Consider the following 21,282-nt stretch of genomic DNA (forward strand, 5'->3'; position numbering starts at 1 on the left):
ATTTAACGTCTACATGAAGCCCCTGGGTGAGATCATACGACGGCACGGGATTAAATATCACCAATATGCGGACGATACACAAATGTATCTGTCCACCCTGTGCCAACTCAGTGAAGCAGTGGAAGTGATGTGCCAGTGCCTGGAGGCTATTAGGATATGGATGGGAACGAACAAGCTTGCACTCAATCCCGACAAGACCGAGTGGCTATTGATGCTCCCTCCCAAAAATGGTCCAGCTATTCCATCCCTTAGCCTGGGGGGGTGAAACCATACACCCCTCAGAGGGTGTTCGCAATCTGGGAGTACTGGATCCACAGCTGACATTAGAACATCATTTGTCAGCTGTGACCAGGGGGACCTTTGCCCAGGTTCGCCTGGTGCACCAATTGCGACACTACCTGGACCGGGAGGCCCTTCGGATAGTCACTCACGCCCTCATGACCTCAAGACTGGATTACTGTAACGCACTCTACATGGGGCTGCCCTTGAAGAGTGTCCAAAGACTTCAGTTAGTCCAGAACGCAGCCGCGCGAGCGATTGTGGGTGCACCTAGGTACACCCACGTTACACCTATCCTCTGCGAGCTGCACTGGCTGCCCATTGGTCTCCGGACACTCTTCAAGGTGCTAGTCGTTACTTATAAAGCCCTTCATGGCATCGGACCTGGGTACCTGAGAGACCGCCTCCTGCCAATTACCTCCCAAAGACTGATTCGATCGCACAGACTAGGCCTTCTCCAGATTCCATCTGCCAGCCAATGTCGGCTGGCGACCCCCCGGGGGAGAGCCTTCTCTGTTGCAGCTCCCGCCCTCTGGAACGAGCTCCCCATGGAGATCCGGACCCTTACGACCCTCCAGGCCTTCCGTAAAGCCACTAAGTCTTGGCTGCTCCGGCAGGCCGGGGGGCTGTTGAAGTATCCAGCCCCACGGTAACTATGAATGTTGTGTGTATTTTAAACTGTTGTTTGTCTTATTTATTCCTTCCCCTTTGTATTGTAAGCTGCCCGGAGTCCTTCGGGAGTGGGCGGCATACAAGGTTAATAAACTATAACTAAACTAATAAACTAAATCAGCCAGAGTCACTTACAGCTTGGTGGCCCGGTGAAGGGGAGAGGCGAACTGGGCATGTGTGCCAACCCACCACTTGCCCAAGTTAAGCTGCACGCTCATGTGCATTGGCCCACTGTTCACCAGCCCACCAACTTACACAAGTTGAGCTGTGTGGTGCATATGCCAGCCTCCTCCTCACACTGCCAGTTACGAACAAGCCACAGCCTAGTAGTGGGCCAGGGGTTGGGGACCCCTAATCTAGATAATGAGATAGGTGGTGTATAAATTTGATCAATCAATAAATAAATAAAATATGTGAACAATGATGCTTTGGCTAGAAAAGGATGAAAACTCAGAACCTCATTAATTGAAGAGACAATAGAAACAAGTTTGCATTGTGAATTGTGGCTGAAGTGAAAAGAGGGAGAGATAAGTGTATGTAAATTGTGAGGAAAGCACAGGTTCTTGTAATGCCTAAAACAAAATTTTCATGATAATAAAATAGCTGTTTACTATTCTTAACATGTACATAAAATCTGTAGGGACTGGAAAGTTTAGTAAACTCAAGTGACCAAACTGAACAGGCTGCAAGGTAAATTTTGAGATAGTGCATATCCTTGGGATTTAATCCCTCTGTTTCCTCCGATGACCTCTTTCTTATTCTCCAGCTGAGTGCACCGTGATGGGGATTCCCAGCATTTCCACCAATCTCTCTGGCTTTGGCTGCTTCATGGAGGAACACATAGCAGATCCATCTGCCTACGGTTGGTATCATTTCGGGACCTCTGGGAACAGTTTTGGCACAAGGGGAGCATATAATGCAACCAACCCTTACTCGACCATAGGATAATTCCTTCAGGTGGATCTGGGGGGAATAATTGGGTGGGTAGATTAATTTATATATTTCTGGAGGGGAAAAATGGGTGAAATAGCAATAATAGCAGTTGGATTTATATACTACTTCATAGTGCTTTACAGCCCTCTCTAAGTAGTTTACAGAGTCAGCATATTGCCCCCAATAATCTCGGTCCTCATTTTACCAGTCTCGGAAGCATGGAAGGCTGAGTCAACTTTGACCTGGTCAGGATCAAACTGCTGGCAGTCGGCAGAATTAGCCTGCAATACTGCATTCTAGCCACTGCGCCACCACAGCTCAGTTGGCGATTTGGATGATTCTGTTCTGCCTGTACTATCCCAAACCTAGCTGATTAAAGCTACATGTGCTGGGACACACAATAGAGCAAGAATTCAAAGATTAATGAAATTAAGCCATTTCAAACTACTGTATATGGCAGAGCCTCATAAAGGCAAGTGTGCACTGTATATATATAAAACATTTTTCATTACAGGCAATCCTTGACTTTGGACCATTCACTTAGTGTTCAAAGTTACAACAACACTGAAAAAAATGATTTACCATCAGTCCTTGCACTTACAACCATCGCAGTGTTCCACAGTCACATGATCAAAATTTGGGCACTTGGCAACTGACAAGTATTTATGACAATTGTAGCGTCTCGGGCTCACATGATCACCATTTGCAATTTTCCCAGCCGGCTTCCAACAAGCAAAGTCAGTGGGGAAAGCCAGATTCACTTAAGAAAACATATGATTCAATTAACAGCCACAGCAAAATAGAGTGGGAGTGATTTACTTAACAACCTCTCACTTAGTGATGGAAGTTCCGTCCCAATTTTGGTTATAATTTGAAGACTGTGTATATTATTCTCTAGCATCTCAGGCAACATCCATTCAGTTGGGCAGAAGAGAGTCAGCCTTGTCTTACTTTGGTGAATTGTCAACTGGTTTGCCAATTGCACAGTGACAGATCGGACAGCACTTCAGAGGGTCAACGTCATTGCCCAGAGGATCATTGGTTGCCCTCTCCTCTCTTTGAAAGAGCTTTATAGCTCCCGCTGTCTTAAGGAAGTTCAAAACATTCTTAAAGATCCATCTCATCCATTTTTTTAAACTATTACCATCTGGAAGACGGTACAGGATAATACAAGGACAAATAGGCTGAAAAACAGCTTCTATTTCAGGGCAGTAACCATATTGAATCCTATGGTATAGTGCAATATTGGTTTTTAATTTCACTTATATAGAAAGGATGTACAGTATGTTTATGTTTTTATTTTTATAGTTATAATGTACACCGAAGACAGCATTTAATTTCATTGCACCATGTGTAATGACAATAAAGTAAACTAAACTAAACTCTCTGTATTGAATCAAGGTGAAGCTGCTCCTTTGACATCTTTTTGGTTCCCCCCAGGCATCTACATCTTAGATAGGCGTTTCCGGGCCTTGGATGAGTCGTGCACGCAGTTGACCTCCTTCCTCTACAGCTTCTGCCAGCAGTCACGGCGACAGCGCATTATACAGAGAAACCGCACCGAGAGGCTTTCTGATCTCCTGGATTGGAAATATCTAGGAAGGGTGAGCTTTTTTTTTCACTGTGACATGCACGTGCCATTGTGATAGTCCTTTTCCTCTACTCTTTGCATTTCATTTGCTTGTCGTCTTCCTGTGTTGTAATCCCCATTTTTGCCTCCAGAGGGTGTATAGTCCAAATACTACGTTATCCATTTTTTCATTGAGGGACCTTTCGGGCTCAACCAGTCCTTTAATAGGATGGTAACTTGTCTTCTCTGCTCCATACAATTTCCTGGAAGCAGAAATAAATTTGAGGACGGATCAAGAATATAACCAGTTTTTTTTGGGGGGGGAGGGTTAAGTAAAAGCACATGTCAGGAGATTATGGGAAGTTAGTACAAACAATTATGGGCATAATTATTTATTTACAATTTATAAAGTCTCCAAGAAATTTTTTTCCCCATCTATAACAAGGCTAGTGTCAAATTATTCTCATCAACACATCTTTGAAAAGTTGGGTAAAAGCTCCTTGAAAGGGTTTTGTTCATGGTTCTGGTTCATGTCAAAACGCAACTCTGCATTTGAAGGGATTGGATGATTTTCCTTTCTTAAAGTAAAAATTAATCCAGAAAGGAAAAATGTCTACTTTATAAACTATCATTATTAAATATTTTTTTACCTAAAGAGTAAATTTTATATACAGGTCCTGAGTTTCTAATTTAGAAAAAAATCTAGTACAAATGAGAAAGAAAAATTCTTGTTCAACTTAACTTGATAAATGAAGTCGTTAAAACAAATGAGCATGGTAGATGCATATTCCTGTGGCAACTGCTATTCACACCAGTGGCAAGCCTGTGCATGTACTCCCTAAATGAGAACTTAATAACTGGAAATTTCCTCATACAATAATATAAATAGTCCTCGACTTAGGACTATTCATTTAGCAACCATTTGAAATTATGAAGGGGGTGAAAACTTACAACCACATTTTACAGTTATGACCATCAAAATATCCCTGTGGTCACATGATCAGAAATTGAGGAGCACTTGGCAACTGGCATGGTTTTGTGTGTCAGTTGCAGCATTGTGAGTGGGAAACAGGATTCATTTAGCAACCACGAGATTCACTTAACAAGTGTGGTCATTCACTTAGGGACCATGGCCAAAAAGGACATAAAATTGGACACAGTGCACTTAACATCACATGGCTTAGTGACAGAAGTTCTGGTGCCAATTGTGGTCACAACCCTCGGTCTACCCATGTTTTCATTATAAGAAAAAGGTTACTGTAAATCTACTGATCTAGTATATTCTTCAAAATAATTCATTTTTTAAATGGAAAGATATATTTCTATAGGAAAGCATTCCAGTGCACAAGCTGCGATATAAATTGCTGCAAACATGAATTAATTTCATTTATTCAGAAGTAGGCAACATCTTATTGTTTTGATGTGGTTATGAGGTCTTCATTATGGGGCGCAAAGTTCATTCATTCCTAAAATCAAAAGGAAGTTAAACAAACCGTTAAAATATCGTAACTTGCCCTTATCCCTCACCTGTCTCTTTTCTACAATCGTGCAGTTCAGGAAGTAATATGGCATTTGCCAATTTGCTGGATTTTTTTTTTCGTAGGCTGACAAAAATGCCTCTTCTTCACCACCTACAGAAAAGAAAGTTGGTTGGGGAAGATGGGGACCATGTTTTGATCTCACCCAGTTGATATGGCTCATTTGTTTTGAGCCATATCAACTCACGTTAGTCATGGATTTCAAACAAGGTTACAGTCCAGAGGCCCCCAACCTTTTGAGAGTACCAGGGACCAGTTCCGTGGAGAGAAGTTTTCCAAGGACATACTGTCTACGTTCGGTGGATGGGGCTTTGCTTGTTTGTGCAGCCCAGTTTCTGGCATGCCGCAGCCCGATGCCAGTTGACAGATCAAGAGACGGGGACCACTTTGTTACACAGATGAAAATGTCCCAAAGGTGTTTTTTCAGGAGGTAACTGGACTTCCTTGGTTTTTTTTCTTTGAAGACATTTCGCTTCTCATCCAAGAAGCTTCTTCAGCTATGATTGGACGGTGGGGAATGGAAGGGTTTATATTCCTTGCAGACAGCTGGTCATTTGCATTCTTTTAGAGAATTGTTGAAGCCAGTTGGAGGTTTATCTCTGTCCTCGGGTCACCTGAGTTGTGCAAATACGTATGGAACCTTCTTGGCTGCAGGATGTTTTCTGCCCTGTGTCCCTTCACTATTGAAGACAGGTGCAAGTCTCTGTTGACTGCATCTCAGACTGAAGTGCAAATGGTTCCTGTAGTCTGCATTTTTTTCTAGAAAACCATTCATACTCCACACCATTCAAGAAAAAACAAGGAAGTCCAGTTCCTCTTAAAAAAGCACCTTTGGGACAACCATGACCTGGATGACTGAGAATCTCCATAGACAGAGGCAAAAGCAACGTAAGAATTGAGCTGCCCAGGGCAAAGTATGCCACACTTACAGTGCCGCACATACAGAGAAAGCTCCCCTGCTTATCCACATCAGACACCCCCCCCTCCCCAATCGCCTTCTACCCATCAAAGAACCTGAATGTAGACAAACCTGATCCCATCAATTCTTGAAGACGGAAAATAATTGTTCTAGAACCAAGCAGATGATTTTGCAGTTCTGGGACCAGGGGAATATTTTCCACATGTTTTGGAAACCAGAAGTGTGTTGACTGCCTGAATGAAAACAAATTCCGATGCTTGCAGTGGGAATGGGAAGAAATTCAGCGGTGGGGGCAGAATGCCAGCATTCATTTTCTCTTTTCTCCCACCATTCTCTTCTTTGCAGTATTACATGTATGCCCGGCATATGGCCCTCGCAAAGGCATTCCCTGATAACTTCACCTATGAGCCACACGAAACAACTGCGGTAAGTGAGGTCCCTCATGGGAGAGGAAAGAGACATAATAAGCCTTATATGGGGTCCCTTCAGGGGTGGTATTCACTTACTTTCCCTACCGGTTCACAAATGTGAACTGTGGGCGCGCTCCCACCTCTGCACATGCGCTTCTGGCAAAAAAAAGGGCCTAAATGGGATGCCATAGAGCCAGGGTAGGTGGGCGGAGCCACCCTCGATTTCCACTACCAGTTCGGGCGAACCGGTCTGAACTGGTAGAATAACACCTCTGATCCAGAGGTAGGTTCTTACCTATCCAGTCAGGTTCGGCCAAATAGGTAGTAACTCTGGGGGAGCGGGAACATGATCGTACCGGTTCTATCCTCGGCAGCGCCATCTTGATTTAATGTTCTGCACATGTGCAGAACAAGATTCATTGAATAAATTTAATTTTTATTCCTTTTTTAATGTTCTGCACATGCGCAGATCATTTTAAGTGCAAACGTGCATGCACGTCCACAAATGTTTTTTTACTACCAAACCGGTAGTAATGGCAGCCGGAAGCCCACCCCTGCTTTGGCCCCCCTTACAACTTGATTTACAACTGTTCATTTAATAACCATTCAAAGTTACAATGGCATTGGGAAAAAGTGACTAAGACCAATCGCCGCACTTAGAACGGATGGCAGCATCTCTGCAGTCACATGATCAAAATTTGAGTGCTTGGCAACTGGCATGTGTTTACCAGAGTTGCAGCATCCCAGGGTCATGTGAATGCCATTTGGGACCTTCCCCACTAGCATCTGGCAAGCAAAATCAATGAGGGAAGCTAGATTTGTTTAACAACCACAGGATTCACTTAACAACTACAGGTTTTGGTTAAAAACGTGGCAGAAAAAGGCTGTGGAATTAGCTGTGACTCACTTAACAATCCCCTTGCTTAATTCTGGTCTCAATTGTGGTTGTAAGCTGAGGACTTTAAAATCCGGCATTAGCTCAGATGATAGCCCACTACAGGTAGTGACTGTTCAAAGTTACAATGGCACTGAAATATATGACTTATGACCATTTTTCACACTTAAGACCATTGTAGCATCCTCGTCACATGATCAAGAATCAGATGGCATCGGACTCATATTTATGACCATTGCTGTGTCCCAAGATCATGTGATCCCGTTTTGGGACCTTCTGTCAAAATTAATGGGGAAGCCAGATTCACTTAACAACCATGTTACTAACTTAACAACTGCAGTGATTCATTTAACAACTGTGGCAAGAAAGGTCGTAAAATGGGGCAAGGCTCACTTAATAACTTTCTTGCTTAATGTTTTGACTGCGGCTTCCTAAGAGCAGAAGCAAACTCCTTGTGCCGACAAAAAAACCTTTTATTAATTGACTGAATTCTGCTCATTCACATCCAGCGAAGTCTTTCAAGGGAGGATTCACAGTCACAGACCTTATCTGGCGTGGAGAGCTGACAGGCCGATATCTGCAGAACTTGGCAAGGCGTCTCTGAGAGTCACCAACAATGTTCCCTCTAATTTTTTTTCAGTGTGTGCGGAAAAGTATAGTGTTTGAGCGGCACGTTTTCATGCCTGAGCACCTGAATTTTTTTAGCCATAATTGCCATCAGAGCAGATGTTGGGGAAGGGGGCAAAGAGGAAAAGGGTCCCCTCCCCCTCCCTCAGACTCCCAGGAAGGAAGGAAGGAAGGAAGGAAGGAAGGAAGGAAGGAAGGAAGGGAAGGGGGAGAAGAGAAAGGAAAGGAAATTGGAAAAAAGAAAGGAAAGGATAAAGAAGGGGAAAGAGAAGGGAAAAGAAAAAACGAAGGGAAAAGGAAATAAGGAAAGGAAATGGAAAAGAAGGAAAGGAAAAAGGAAAGGAAATGGGAAAGAAGAAAGGAAAGGATGAAGAAGGGAAGAGAAGGTAAAGGAAAAGAAAAAAGGGAAAAAGAAATAAGGAAAAGAAAAGAGAAAGGAAAAGGAAGATAGAAGAAGGACAGAAAGGGAAAGGAAAGAGTGGAATGGATCAGTACTGCTCAAAAATCAGGTCTCAAGATCCTGTGGACCCCTTTGGCTCAGGCAGTCCAACTCCACGCTGCTTCCCTCTCTCCGCAAAGCGAAGGGATCGCAGAAAGGCTGCCAAGCCCAGAACGGGGCTTCAGACGATGCAATGCCTGAGAAACACCGGTTGTGTAGAGAAATGCAGGCTACAACCAGCATTGAGGAGATTAGTGTGTGATTTTGTTCTACTATTGATCACAAACTCGTAGCTGAGCAAATTTTCAGTGGAGCCCTGCCTCAAATTTGTAGGATCTGTCCATTTATTTGAACCAGTTCCAGTTGGTGAACATCAAAGTTCTAATAAAAGGGCAAAATAGATTCTACTTTGGGACATGGTGGCTCAATGGCTAAGACACTGAGCTTGTCAATCAGAAAGGTCGGCAGTTTGGTGGTTCGAATCCCTAGCGCCGTGTAACGGAGGGAGCTTCCTTTACTTGTCCCATCTTCTGCCAAACCTAGCAATTCGAAAGCATGTAAAAATGCAAGTAGAAAAATAGGAACCACCTTTGGTGGGAAGGTAACAGCGCTCCGTGCACCTTCGGTGTTAAGTCATGCCAGCCACATGACCCCGGAGATGTCTTTGGGCAGCATTGGATCTTCGGCTTTGAAACGGAGATGAGCACCGCCCCCTAGAATCGGGAACGACTAGCAAATATGTGCAAGGGGGATCTTTGCATACCCTGAGATAGAAGTCCATGATGCAGGTCCTAGTAACCCTCTTTTCAATATTATCTCTGTGATCCAAACTGTGCTAGAATGGGGGGGGGGGAGTTAATACAAGTGGCTAATGAAAGAGAATGCTATTTTATTGATGGCATTTCATAACAATGGTTTTAATTTTGACCTGGCCACTCTTTGTCCTGGCCCTCTCTCTGTTGCCCGGAATGCGCTTGTCAAAGGCCAGGTATTGTTCTCATCTTGGAAAAATGAACTAGAAGCGGAGATGCTAGAAAGGGTGATTTGGGAAAAAAAAGTGTTCCAGGGTCCTAGAAAGTGGTGGAAGGCAGGGGGGAGGGGGATGCTATGTGACATTGATTGATTCTTCGCCATTCTTTCCCCTCCCCCTTCCATTCCCTCTGTTCCCCTGTCCTCAACCTTGCAGGCTCAGGGCTTCCGCTACCCCCGCCCAGCCTCCGTCCCACCCTCTCCTTCCATCTCCCGCCATTCCAGCCCCCATCACAGCGAGACCGAAGAGGATGACGAACGGTACGACGAGGAAGAAGAGGCAGAAAAAGACAGACAGAACATCAAACCCCCATCCATGATGGGTCCAGTCCCCGAGTGGCGAAAGCGCTCCAAGAAGGGGTCTAGCGAGGCTAGCAACTCCTCCAATGCTAGCACCCCCACCATCCCCAGCAGCCCCAGCGACCTGAGCAGCCCCACCAATTCTCTGATCGAAGAGAAGAATTAGGTGGGTAGGATGGTTGTCTTGACTCGCCCGCCTGCTATTTTTTCCCACGCCTCCCCCTATCCTCAAGAGCTTGCTACCTAGCGCTGCATTCTGAAATAAGTCTAGAGTTGTAAGTTCTAGGGTGCTCCAGGCAGAAGTGTTGGGTTCTCACACTCGACATAGTTCGGTTAAAGGACAGTAAGACAGTCTTCTCTGGATCACAGAATGCCAAGGGTGGAGGACTTCTTCCTCGGGAAGGAGTCAGGAAGTGACCCATTGGCTCTTTTTTCAGAACACAAGACAACATCCTTGTGTTGAGCAAGAGTAAGAGTGTACCTTCCTGCGTTCTCCTCCCCAAACACACTCCATATGCTGCTGATGTTTTGGAAGGCGTTCTCCAGGTCTTAAGAACCTTGCTGATTTCTTTAAAAAATAATAATAATAATGGGAGAAAAGGGAAAAGGGGAGGCCTTCATGAGAAGGACACAGGGAAGATATTATGTTACCCAACTCCCCCCCCCCCTTCCCTACCAACAAAGGTTTCATTGAACCAGAAACAGAGCAGGCCTTTTAAACGATGCTCATAAAATGAATGCATCTAATATTATTATTCTGTTGCGTAACCCTAGAGGGTTGGCATGGAGGCCCAGGGAGGATGTATGCTCAGCAGGATTTTAGGGAGTTTGGAAACTTCCTTTAAAAGCCATGACTCGGCTCTTCTTTAAGCAGAGCCTTTTTTTTTTAAGAAAAGAAAAGAAAAAAAAAAGAGGATGTTTCATAATATGTCCAGACAATCTCAATTCATACTTTGGGACTGTTTGTCAGTCAGCTCTGTCTGTTTCTGGAAAGGAATTTGCAAAGCTATTTAGAGCAAAGATTCTAACAAAAAGGTTTTCTGAAAAGGGCGGGAGGCAGGGCGCATGCACAGGGGACGTGCACCCATGCGCATTGCATTTTGGGAACTCGGTGCCAAACAGTTTAGCCATCACTGTTCTAGCACATCCCGAGCATAAGCTAGTGTAAAACCCATCAGCTCTCCAGCTCACATCTTTAATCTTCATGAGAGAAAGAGAGCGTTCTGGATAATCACATTGCCCATTAGGTTAAACTCCCTTAGCGGTTTCTGTTAGAACGATGCAAGCCGTTGATGCTCTAGATCAGTGGTTCTCAACCTTCCCAATGCCACAACCCTTTAATACAGTTCCTCGTGTTGGGGTGACCCCCCCAACCATAAAATTATTTTCATTGCTACTTCATAACTGTAATTTTGCTACTGTTATGAATTTTTAAGCCTGATTCACTTAACAATAGTGTTACTAACTTAATTTGCACTGATTCACTTGACAGATGTGGCAAGAAAAATGGTAAAACAGGGCAAAACCCACAACAAACTTCTCACTTAGCAACATAAATGTTGGGCTCAAGTGTGGGCTGGTAAGTTGAGAACTACCTGTATATTAGGCTTAAAAAAAAACAGGCCAAGAAGCGCCTATTCTAGCAGGGCAATGTTTGCTTCTTAAGGAAGGCAGAGAGATCCCTGCTGGATCTCTCACCAGTGGGGCAGCTCAATTGGGTCTGCCGACTGTCGGTCTTTCAAAGGCTCCAGAGGATAGCGCCCAACCCCGGACTCCCAGGAAGCTGCAGGCTGGGCCATAAGGGCAAGGCGCCCACAGGGTCGTCAGAGAATTAAGCCGGCTGTCACTCAATGCACTGCCCGGCTCGTTCGCCTCCTGGCTTTCCTGTCTCCTTACTAGGCCCAGGAAAGCAGCGCAAAAAGCAGCTGAAATGCACCATTTCAGTGCCCGCCAGGAAGCTGCCGCTGCCAGTTTTCCTGTGCCAAGGCCGCCACCTGCCCAACTCCTTTGCCTGCTGCCATTGGCCACCTTTATGACTGGCTGAAGGGTGAGTGGTGCTAAGCTTCCAGTTGGCGACTCTCCGGTGACCGCATCCTCCCCACCTGCTTCTTCGTGCCCCCCGCCACCATATGTCTACTACACCTGAGGGCCGCCACTGACTAATCCCGGAGCCAGTGGCATCTTGGCAGGTGAAAAGAGCGCCTTAAGACCACATTTCCCAGAAGGCACCGGAAACCAGCTGTTTACGGTGCAGAGGCTGTCGCTCCAAAACGCCTCCCTTTCTACACCGAGGTTGGTAAATGCTCCCGTTGGCTAACATCAGGCAAATTAATTCCCCTCTCCAGTTATTGACTCTAGGCCCTAGAGGTCTTAGGCGACCACTGTGAAAGGGTCGTTCGGCCCCCTAAGGGGTCGTGACCCACAGGTTGAGAACCGCTGCTCTAGATGGATTTGGTTGGTTGCATCTGAGAATCAGCCAGAGCTGTTGAACTGTCCCTATCCTATACTGTAATGTTTGCGATGAGGGCTTTGCTGACGACGCAGTACAGAATGGTGTGACCCTGTACCAAGGACGACATAGCTATGACCAAAGCAGGTATTATAGTGCAGACATGCAGCAAAGAAGTATTCCTTGAGTCTGGGAGACTTAATTACCTGTTATGTGGGTATTATCCACATAATACCCACCCTTAGCATGAGAGGCAACTACCTCAAAAGGCAAAGCAGATGCCAACACACTCAAGAACGCTTTCTGTTCTGCTTCTGCCAATTTTATTGATCAATACGGAAAACCAGTTTTTTTTTTAAAATCATGTGGACTTCCTTTCTCATAATTCTGTGATGCAATCATGTGTGAAGAACCAGGTGTTTTGGGATACAGCCCTGCAAATTCCCGACCTACTTGGCACTAAATTTGGGAAGACAATTTTAACGGAGCGCAGAACATTGGTTGGGCCTTAAACCCCTTTTCTCTTTTCTCCAACTTTTCCCCATCTAGATTTTTATTTATAGATGTCAAAAAAAATGCTTGAATTTTGTTGTATCTCTTTCTCCTTCCCCCTTTGTGTGGAAAAACAGACAATGAAAAAAACAAATTTCAGAATAAAGTTTGCTTTGGAAATTGTTTTGGAAAATGGGAAGTGTGCCTTGTGCTGTAGAAAAGACTCTTCTGAATCTGCTGGCTTTCATATCCTCCTTGGGACTTCGCCCTTATCCTAGGCAGAAATAGCCGTTGAAAATAATAGGCACTAAATGTTAAAGCCTGCTGGATTGCTGATGATAGCACTGGAAAAGCAGCCCCTTCATAGGAAGGGATGGCCATGATGCAAAAGGGTGTATCTCAGAGTTAAAACAATTGATTTATGTATTGCAGGCTCAAGGTTCTGCCTTCACCTCTAATTCCATGTGTCTTGTTGAGAACACAGTACACAAGTTAACTTTCTGATGGGTGCATTAACTATGATTTTTTAATATGCAGATAGGGCAACTACAGGTACAATTCTATATGCTTAATGCTTAGGCGCAAAACATATTTGCCCATTAAAATTAACTCAAATCGTAAGCTTCATTGTAATTTCAAATCCTGCAATCAGAATTGATAGCAGTCTTCTAAGAGCACTACTTCACACAGAAATGTGCGTGGGGAGGGGGTGTGAGCCTATTCTCCAAAGCACCTGAGGGCAGGGCACGAAGTAAAGAGAGATCCAACCTAGAACCAAGGATAAATTTCCTGGCAGTGAGAATTAATCAGTGAAATAGCTTGCCTCCAGAAATTGTGTGTGCTCAGTCATGGGTGGTTTGCAATAAGAGATTGTCAGGAATGATCTAAGATCTCTTGCTTGAGCAGGGTGTTGGATGAGAAGGCCTCGTCCAACCCCATTACTCTCTGTTCTTCCATTAGATAAGCAGAATTGGGATTGAGTTTGCAAAATGCATCAAGCATAGACACTAGGAAGCTGCCGACTACAATCACACAGCCTCCTTCGTGAACACTTTCTAATTATATCAGCATCTACGAGTCGATTCTGCATTGAGTTGGCAACAGGATCCCTTCTGACTACCTTTGGTGTAAATTAGCAATGTCATTTCTTGCAACTTAGTGGGCAGCAGTATACAGATGCCACATTAAGTGAAAGAAATTTAAAATCCTCACTAAAAGCAAGCAAAAAAAATTGTCCTACCAGCATTTGTGGTACAGTCCTGTTAAATTTTTTTTCTGTATTCCTTACCTAGAACTTCCAATTCCATATGACTCCTATTTCAAACCTTCCATCAGCACTAAATGGAGTTTATATTAGGAGGATTGTTTGTTTGGCCTTGGTTATGTGTGTTCACTGGTCATTATTTCTGACCGGATCCTGAATTAAACAAACATTTGCTCTAAACTAATGCAACAGTCGCCAAAACATTATGAAGGACAGCCATATCCACTATACATTCTCCCAATTACATACACATACACAGGACATAGTGCTTAATGCCAAGTTTATTTAATGCCAGTTACAGACTCAGCTCCTTCCCTCCCCCTCCCCCCAAAAATGGATAGGGGTACAGAGGCCATATTTATTGAGCAGCCAGCTTTTAATACATTTAAGGCTGTAGGAGCTGGGAGGGAGTCAACACCTCTGGGCTCAGTCGCTGGATTCGCCCAGAGTGAGACGGTCAAACAGGTATTCCCCAAGGCCATCCTCCTGGGCACGCACACGCTTCAGGTTGGTCACATGGTCTCCCAGCTTCTTGATCAACTTCACCTCCTCATCCAAATAGTGAGTCTCCAAGAAGTCACAAAGCTTAGGAAAAGAAAGGAGTTTTAATTCAAGGATGCCACAGAAAAAGCTTGCCTATCTTAAATAGTCCAAGGATTAGAAGGACTAATGCCTGCCAATCATCCAATCTATCAGGAACTAGGAGCCTCAAAATCAGCTGAGCCTATCTTCTACCAATAAAAAAAAAACACCCACTGCATTCTTGATAGTTGGCCAGGTGGGATCCATTTAACCTTGTTTTAGGGCAATAGGAATGCAGAAAAGTGATACACCATGCAAAGAACTCAACCATAACACCATTAAAAATTGAAAGCAGATGTTGAGTTCTTTGGAGGATGGTTCCTCCAAGGTGTGTCAATCACAATTCACTTAATCATCAACCACCTAAGCTGGGTGGTTTAGAGTGAATTTAATGGGGAACTCATGATGTTCAGATTTGCTGAATCTTAACTGCCCAGCTTAACCAATGAGGAAAACTGCAAGTTCTCCATCCTCCTTTCCCTAACTAACCCTCTGTGAATGTGCCAAAACAAAGTTTGACAAGTGTAATTAAAGAACATATTATTCCAGGATACCTTGATGGGCATTACTGTAATAGAAAAATGGGACTGAACCTAACCCTGCAAACCTTCTCCTGTCAACTTACATGGGGATCTGTATTGTGTGAGGCAGTTCGATGCAAATCCAGCAGAGCCTGGTTCAGGCTCTTCTCCACCTTCAGGGCAGCTTCCATGGCAGTGATTCCATTCTTCCATTCATCTTGTTCTGGTTTCTGGAGCATCAGAAAGCGTTAATCATGTCTCAGTAGCACTACACTTATATGTATGTCCCCTATCTGCCAACCACTGGTTTCATTCAACCCCTGTGTGCCCAGGGATGGGCTGCTGGGGGTTCGCATGGATTTGGGTGATCCTCTAGCTAGGATTCTGCCCAGTTCAATGAACCCCCAAATGCCACCCCTGGCTGGCCAAGCCTGCTCCGCCCCTCCTCTCCCAGGAGTCTCCATGCGACCAGTACATCATGCCAGATAAGTGAAAGGCCTGCACGGAGGCTTGGGGAGGGGGGGAAAATGGGCCTACTGGAGGTTTCGGAAGTCCAGAAACGGGGCTGTTTCCAGCCTCCGGAGGGTCTCGGGAGCCCAGGGGAAGCAGTTTTCGCCCTCCCAGAGGCTCAAAGAAAACTTCTATAGCCTGGGGAAGACAAAAAACTGCCCTTCCCCACCATGGTGCAGGACGCTGGCTAGACAACACCCATCCAGCAACGGGGCAGTGAACCCGTTGCTGCAATTTTTGAAGCCCAGCCCTGTGTGTGGCCCAATGTACTTCCACATCCTCACCTTGACATCCTGCAGGACAACTCTGCCCCCACGGCGGTTCTGGAAAGTCAAGAACTTCTCCGCTTGTTCATGCTTCTCTTCAGATAGGTGGTGGAAAAAGGAAGCGAACTTGGACAGTGCCACATCATCCCGGGTGTAGTAAAAACTCTGGGCAGAAGAAAGAAAGCGTTTAGAATTGGCAGAGGTTTAAATTGCCTTTACACCCAAGCTTCTGTAGGATTATCGCTCAGTCGCTATTGCCTACTTACACAAAAAGAGCCCAGCAGCCTCCCTTTAATTTAATCCACATATTGTGCTATGTTATAATATAGTTTGTTTAGGCTTGGTTTTATTGTGTGAATAAATCACTAAGTGAAGAAATCTTTTAGCAGGCTGCATTCCCAACTGCTGGCAGTTTTAATCCAGCGTACTTCTCACATCATGGATTGGAATCAATACTGTAATTACAGTTTGATAAGACCCCAAAATAGAATAATAGATTTGTAACTAATCTGCAAAGCCAAAAAGCCTATGATTTGAAATGTAGTACATAACCATATTTTGCTGCTATATCTTATTTTGGAAGTGGCATGAACTACGCTATCTAGAATCATTAATATACTTTTTTTTTTTAATGGCATTGTTTTACATGCTGGTTTGCAGCCAATCCACAGTAATGGTTTGTACTGTGCTTTCCCCCCTTCCATCAATCTGGAGAAGACCAAAAGCTAGAACAAATAAATAAATATAGCTTGACTTCCAGATTCAATGTAGTAATCCATTTTTATGATTACAGCAAATCTTCAGTTTGATGCAAGGCATAACTGAGCAGTTTCTTGTGTGTGTATTTTTAACAGTCACTTTAGCAAGAAAATTGGATATACATCTGGAAAAGCATTAATAAAGCAGTGGTTATGGGTACATGAACCCTATGTAAGAATTGCCTAATTCAACCCTGACCAGCAGCATTCCTAACTTCTTTGAAAGTTTTTTCTAAGTCTCTACATATTCAAAGAAAATCTCCCTGATACCTACCATATGGATGGGCCACAAGTGCTAAAAATAAGAGACTTATGGGTAGCTGCAAAAAATGTTTATTTGCTTCTAAAATATGGTAATTTAAATTTTATTACCAATAACCAAAACATTCCATTTATGGCTTAACATATTGTGAAAATCTGCCCGATGAGGTTTATAAACTATAGTTCATGGCTAACCAAACTTAACTGCTGTCATACTCAACAAATCATAGTTAAACCTTAGCCAAAATGCCCATCGCCCCTTCCTGAGTTTATCAGTCCAGCCTTTGTTTCTAGTTTATGTACTGATAAAGAAGTTTGACATAATTAAATCATTAACCTCATCTTGTGTCTCCCTTAAAACCATTCTAGAGGATGCAATAATTGGTAAACATGAAGAGGTGGACTTTGTATCAAAACATAAATTGTGTAGAGCTCTTTCCTTGCCAAAACCAAGTACACAGCAAGGACAAACAACAGGTATCTTATTTACAGGGCAAAAGGGATTATTTGCCATGGCACCTTTCCTAACCAGAATGGGATACGATCTCCATCATCCCCAACCAGAACAGCCTGGTGAACTAGACAAGCTCTTTTTAATAATTTGATTAAGGGCTAAATTGAGTGTGTGTCTGTGTGTACATACATACATACATATACATACACATACATATTATACATACATACACACACATATTTTATTCATATATACATACATGCATACATACACAGGATTTGGAATAAATAAAGACAACCTGAGGGCGCATTTAAAAACAGGACTATGTGTATATAATTAATGGGGCTTATCAAGAATCTCAAAGGGAGCTGTTGGTGGTATGATAAAACTGGAGAAGCTGATGTGTAAAAGAGTTCACACAGAATCAGAATACTAAAAAGATCAAAAGCAGAGGACAAAGAAACCTACAGGGCTAGTATAGCCCCCCCCCCCAAAAAATATATGAGGATGATGGAGCCTGAAGTCCCACACATTCAGAGATGCAGGGTGGGGAAGATTAGCTTCATGGCTCAATAAGCTACCCCGTGAAGAAAGACCTTTTCTCTTTCTCCTCTAATGCCAAGTGAACAGAAAAGCAGAGCTGATGGAAAACTGTGCTTAGGTCTCCATGGTTACAGCAGGAAAAGAAAAAAGCGGAGGGGTGAATTTTCTGAAGGAAGGAAGGGAGAGGCCCGTCTAAAACCAGAGCCTACGGTGGGGGAAGGATGGGGAGGGGGGGTGCGAGGGCAGTGTTTTTCTTACGCATTTTATAAACAGAAGCAGCCAGAGTCGACGGATTAAAAAAAAAAAGGACTCGCTGGGTGGGGCTGTGGTACACAGTAGCACATCACAACAACCCACGCAACAGTCCGCCATCCTGGACTACAGGAAAGCGCAGTATTTTTGCTAGTTTCTTCCAATAAAGCAATCGGGCCCCTCCAATCACCTAAGTGTATAGCCACCACTTAAGAGGAGAGAAAAATGTTTTCTTGGCTTTGCACACACACACGGAGAGCGGCTTTTTGGAAAAACGGGGGAGGGGGGCGAAGCAACCTGAGGCTTTCCAGAAACACCGGTCTCCAACTCCCATCATATATGTACCAAGTGATGGGTACGGATGGTGGGAGCGGTATTCCAAGATCAATGCAGGGCGCCGGGTTAGGCAAAGCCAGGAAAACATCAGAGGAAGAGAGGAGAAAAAGGGGCGATTTCTACCTTTTGATACTCACCAAGGACAAATAGGTGTAGCTGGACTGAAGGAATTGATTGACCAAGCGGTTCACGCCTGCTTCGTTTTCGGCTTGGTAGTTCTGGCGGATCTGAGAGGTCATGGTGCAAGTCGAGGTTGGTTGGACTGGCTGGCAAAAGTACTTAAGGACGGGGTGGCTGCGATCCTGCTCCGTTCAAGCACTGTTGAAGCAAGAGCGAAGGAACGAAAGCCAAAAGCGAGGTCTGGACTGAGCGCAGCGATCCCGGGAGGAGCCTTTTATAGGCAGTCGGAGGCTCTTCCACAAACCCTCCCTCCGCGCCGACTGCAAACGCGAGGCTCCGCCCCCCCTGGGCTACATGGGAGGGGGTGCTGGGCGTAGGGGGGTGTGTGAGTTGAGATTGGGCGAAATCTGGTTGCGAACGAGTCTTTGGCTTCCCTTCCAGCTCCGGAGCGCTGGAAATGTTATCGGGGTATTGTTGCTCTTCTGAGGTATAGGATCAGAAAGTGACCACAGTAGCAGCATTAATTAGGGCTGATTCTAACTTGGAGGGCAGATAAACAGATTAACAGAGTTGGAAGGGACCCTATAGGTTATCTAGTCCAGCCCACCCTTTCCCCACTCAAGCAGGAGACCCTACATTATTTCTGCCAAATGGCAGTCCAATCTCTTCTTGAAAGTCTCCAGTGATGAAGCTCCCACCACTTCTGAAGGCAACTTTGGTTGATTGTTCTCATTGTTAGAAAGTTCCTCCTTATTTCTAGGTTGAATTTCTCCTTGGTCAGTGTCCATCCATTATTCCTTGTTTGGCCTTCAGGTGCTTTGGAAAATAGCTTGACCCCCTCCTCTCTGTGGCAGCCCCTCAAATATTGGAAGACTGCTACCATGTCTCCTCTGGTCCTTCTCTTCCCTAGACTAGCCATGCCCAGTTCCTGCAACCGTTCTTCATATGTTTTAGTCTCCAGTCCCCTAATCATCCTGGTTGCTTTTCTCCGCACTTTCTCCAAAGTCTCAACATATTTTTTGTAGTGTGGTGACCAAAACTGGATGCAGTATTCCTGATATGATTTTACTAAGGCTTTATAGAGGGGTATTAGTAGCTCACTTAATCTTGATTGTATCCCTTTGTTAATGCAATTTAGCATTGGCTTTTTTTGGTTCCCGCTGCACACTGCATTGATTTCAGAACCAGTATGCACCGGTTCAGGTGAACCGGTAGTGGAATATTAGCCTGGGTCACAGAACTGGCAGTAACCCAGGCAGGCCACGTCTCCAAACCAGGGCCCCGTTCACTGCAGCATGTTTTTTTTTTGTCATTTTTTTAATGTTCTGCCCATGCACAGACCTATTTACGGGCAACTGCGCACACACGCAGAGCACGCATCAGGCACGTGTGCAAAGTGTGCGTGCAGCGAGCCAGCAGTAATACTGGCAGCAACTCACCCCTGGTTGGTTTGAACTAGGCCAGTATTACTCAACCTCTGTCCCTTGAAGATGTGCAGACTTCACGTTGTCAAGGGGCAAAAGTTGAGAAACGCTGTGCATAGGTCACCTCTATAGGTAGCAGCATCTGGGTGGGCTGAAGCCCAGTTGGATGAAGTCTGGAAGGTAGATGAGAGACCACGAGGAGATCCTAAGCTGAAGGATGGACTGTGTAGTTGAAAAAGTCCTCTGTGGAAAAGATAGCAGCAGACCTGTTGCAAATTGTTGCCAAGTCAATGACATGGACATACGCATTGCCACCAGGACTCAGGTTTGACTTGGAAGCACCTTTAAAGTATTTCATTTTATTAACTCCAATTACAGGATTACATTAATGCGTTGTGTGAATCAGCAAAGAGCATACCAGGCCATGATCCTTTTCCTCGTAATATCCTTTCTTTCTTTGTTTCTTTTGCAACATGTGATTAACAATAGAAGGGTGCAAATGCTCGTTTAATTTCTAAAACATTCATATTACTTTATCTTAAACAAAGTGATTCAGCCCATAAGACCACTAAGTCCATCCATCGTATTTTTTTTTAAAGTGCTTGCACCACTCATAATGTCTTTAAAAAAGACAGCATTGCCTGGAGAGGAAGTTCAACAGCCTGGAGTATCATATTACCCCTCCCCTCTGTGTACTTCCCTCATTAAAGTGACTCAGCAAAAAGAGCTCCTACATAATCTGACCCCCAAAAGAAACCAGCTCAGGATGATTCAGCAAAAAAATACTTTGTTCCTCTGCTTTGTGAACATTTAAGGCTGTTTTGTCCATTAATCCTTGATCTCAGGGGTGGGGGGACTTCACTGGAATGGTACATGGGGGTGGGGAACCAAATATCAAAGGTTTTTTGTTTGTTTTTTAAGCAAAACTAGGCTACCCCACTTCTATAGACTAATTCCTCCAACAAGGTAACCCCAAGTGAGCTGGATGTTGTGAAGGAAAAAATAAGAAAAACAAGAGAATTATAGACCCACCATCCAGATTAACGTCAAGCACCAGGGAAATTGGGAGATCCGGGCAGTTCAAATGTGTATAAAGATTTGTTGTAAACTTAAGCTCTCTATAAGAATCTGAGCTACTAATGGTCAAAGGAAATTAGGGGAAGTTAAGAATAGAAAGGAATTCAAGGTGGGCTCTTATAGGTATGCAAGGACTCATGACTGATGATGTGTTTCACGCCCTCCCTCGTACTCAGCTTGGTCATCTCCTACAGCATGACTCGCATAACAACCACCTTGCTTAGTGTTGAATACTAGCGCGGGAAATACAAGCGCGGGGATAAAGGACTCCCCTTCTGATTGGTTCCCGGGCGGAGCCGGTTCAATCCTCGCCCCGATTGGTCGAGCTAATCGACGCCCCATTGGCTCCTCGTTCAAACCGG

General features: G+C 44.4%; 2 protein-coding genes across 2 annotated transcripts in view; one reads left to right on the top strand and one right to left on the bottom strand.

Moving 5' to 3' along the window:
• GYS1 (glycogen synthase 1) overlaps window positions 1–10,979 on the top strand; it is a 46,081-nt gene extending 35,102 nt beyond the window's left edge. The window contains exons 14-17 of the mRNA XM_032237576.1: window positions 1,718–1,813; window positions 3,325–3,488; window positions 6,257–6,337; window positions 9,469–10,979. Of these exons, the coding sequence (XP_032093467.1) occupies window positions 1,718–1,813; window positions 3,325–3,488; window positions 6,257–6,337; window positions 9,469–9,777 (650 nt within the window). The 3' untranslated portion in view covers window positions 9,778–10,979. The remainder of the gene's footprint in view (window positions 1–1,717; window positions 1,814–3,324; window positions 3,489–6,256; window positions 6,338–9,468) is intronic.
• A 3,100-nt stretch (window positions 10,980–14,079) lies between these two features.
• Window positions 14,080–18,689, bottom strand: LOC116521093 (ferritin light chain, oocyte isoform-like). The gene is made up of 4 exons (XM_032235735.1): window positions 18,437–18,689; window positions 15,714–15,860; window positions 15,024–15,149; window positions 14,080–14,401 (listed from the first exon to the last, which is right to left on the bottom strand). The coding sequence occupies exons 1-4, from the start codon at window positions 18,536–18,538 to the stop codon at window positions 14,243–14,245; spliced, it is 534 nt and encodes a 177-aa protein (XP_032091626.1). The 5' UTR covers window positions 18,539–18,689; the 3' UTR covers window positions 14,080–14,242.
• Between the last annotated feature and the right edge of the window lie 2,593 nt (window positions 18,690–21,282).

This window comes from Thamnophis elegans, chromosome Z, assembly GCF_009769535.1.
Source record: "Thamnophis elegans isolate rThaEle1 chromosome Z, rThaEle1.pri, whole genome shotgun sequence".
NCBI classification, from domain to species: domain Eukaryota; kingdom Metazoa; phylum Chordata; class Lepidosauria; order Squamata; family Colubridae; genus Thamnophis; species Thamnophis elegans.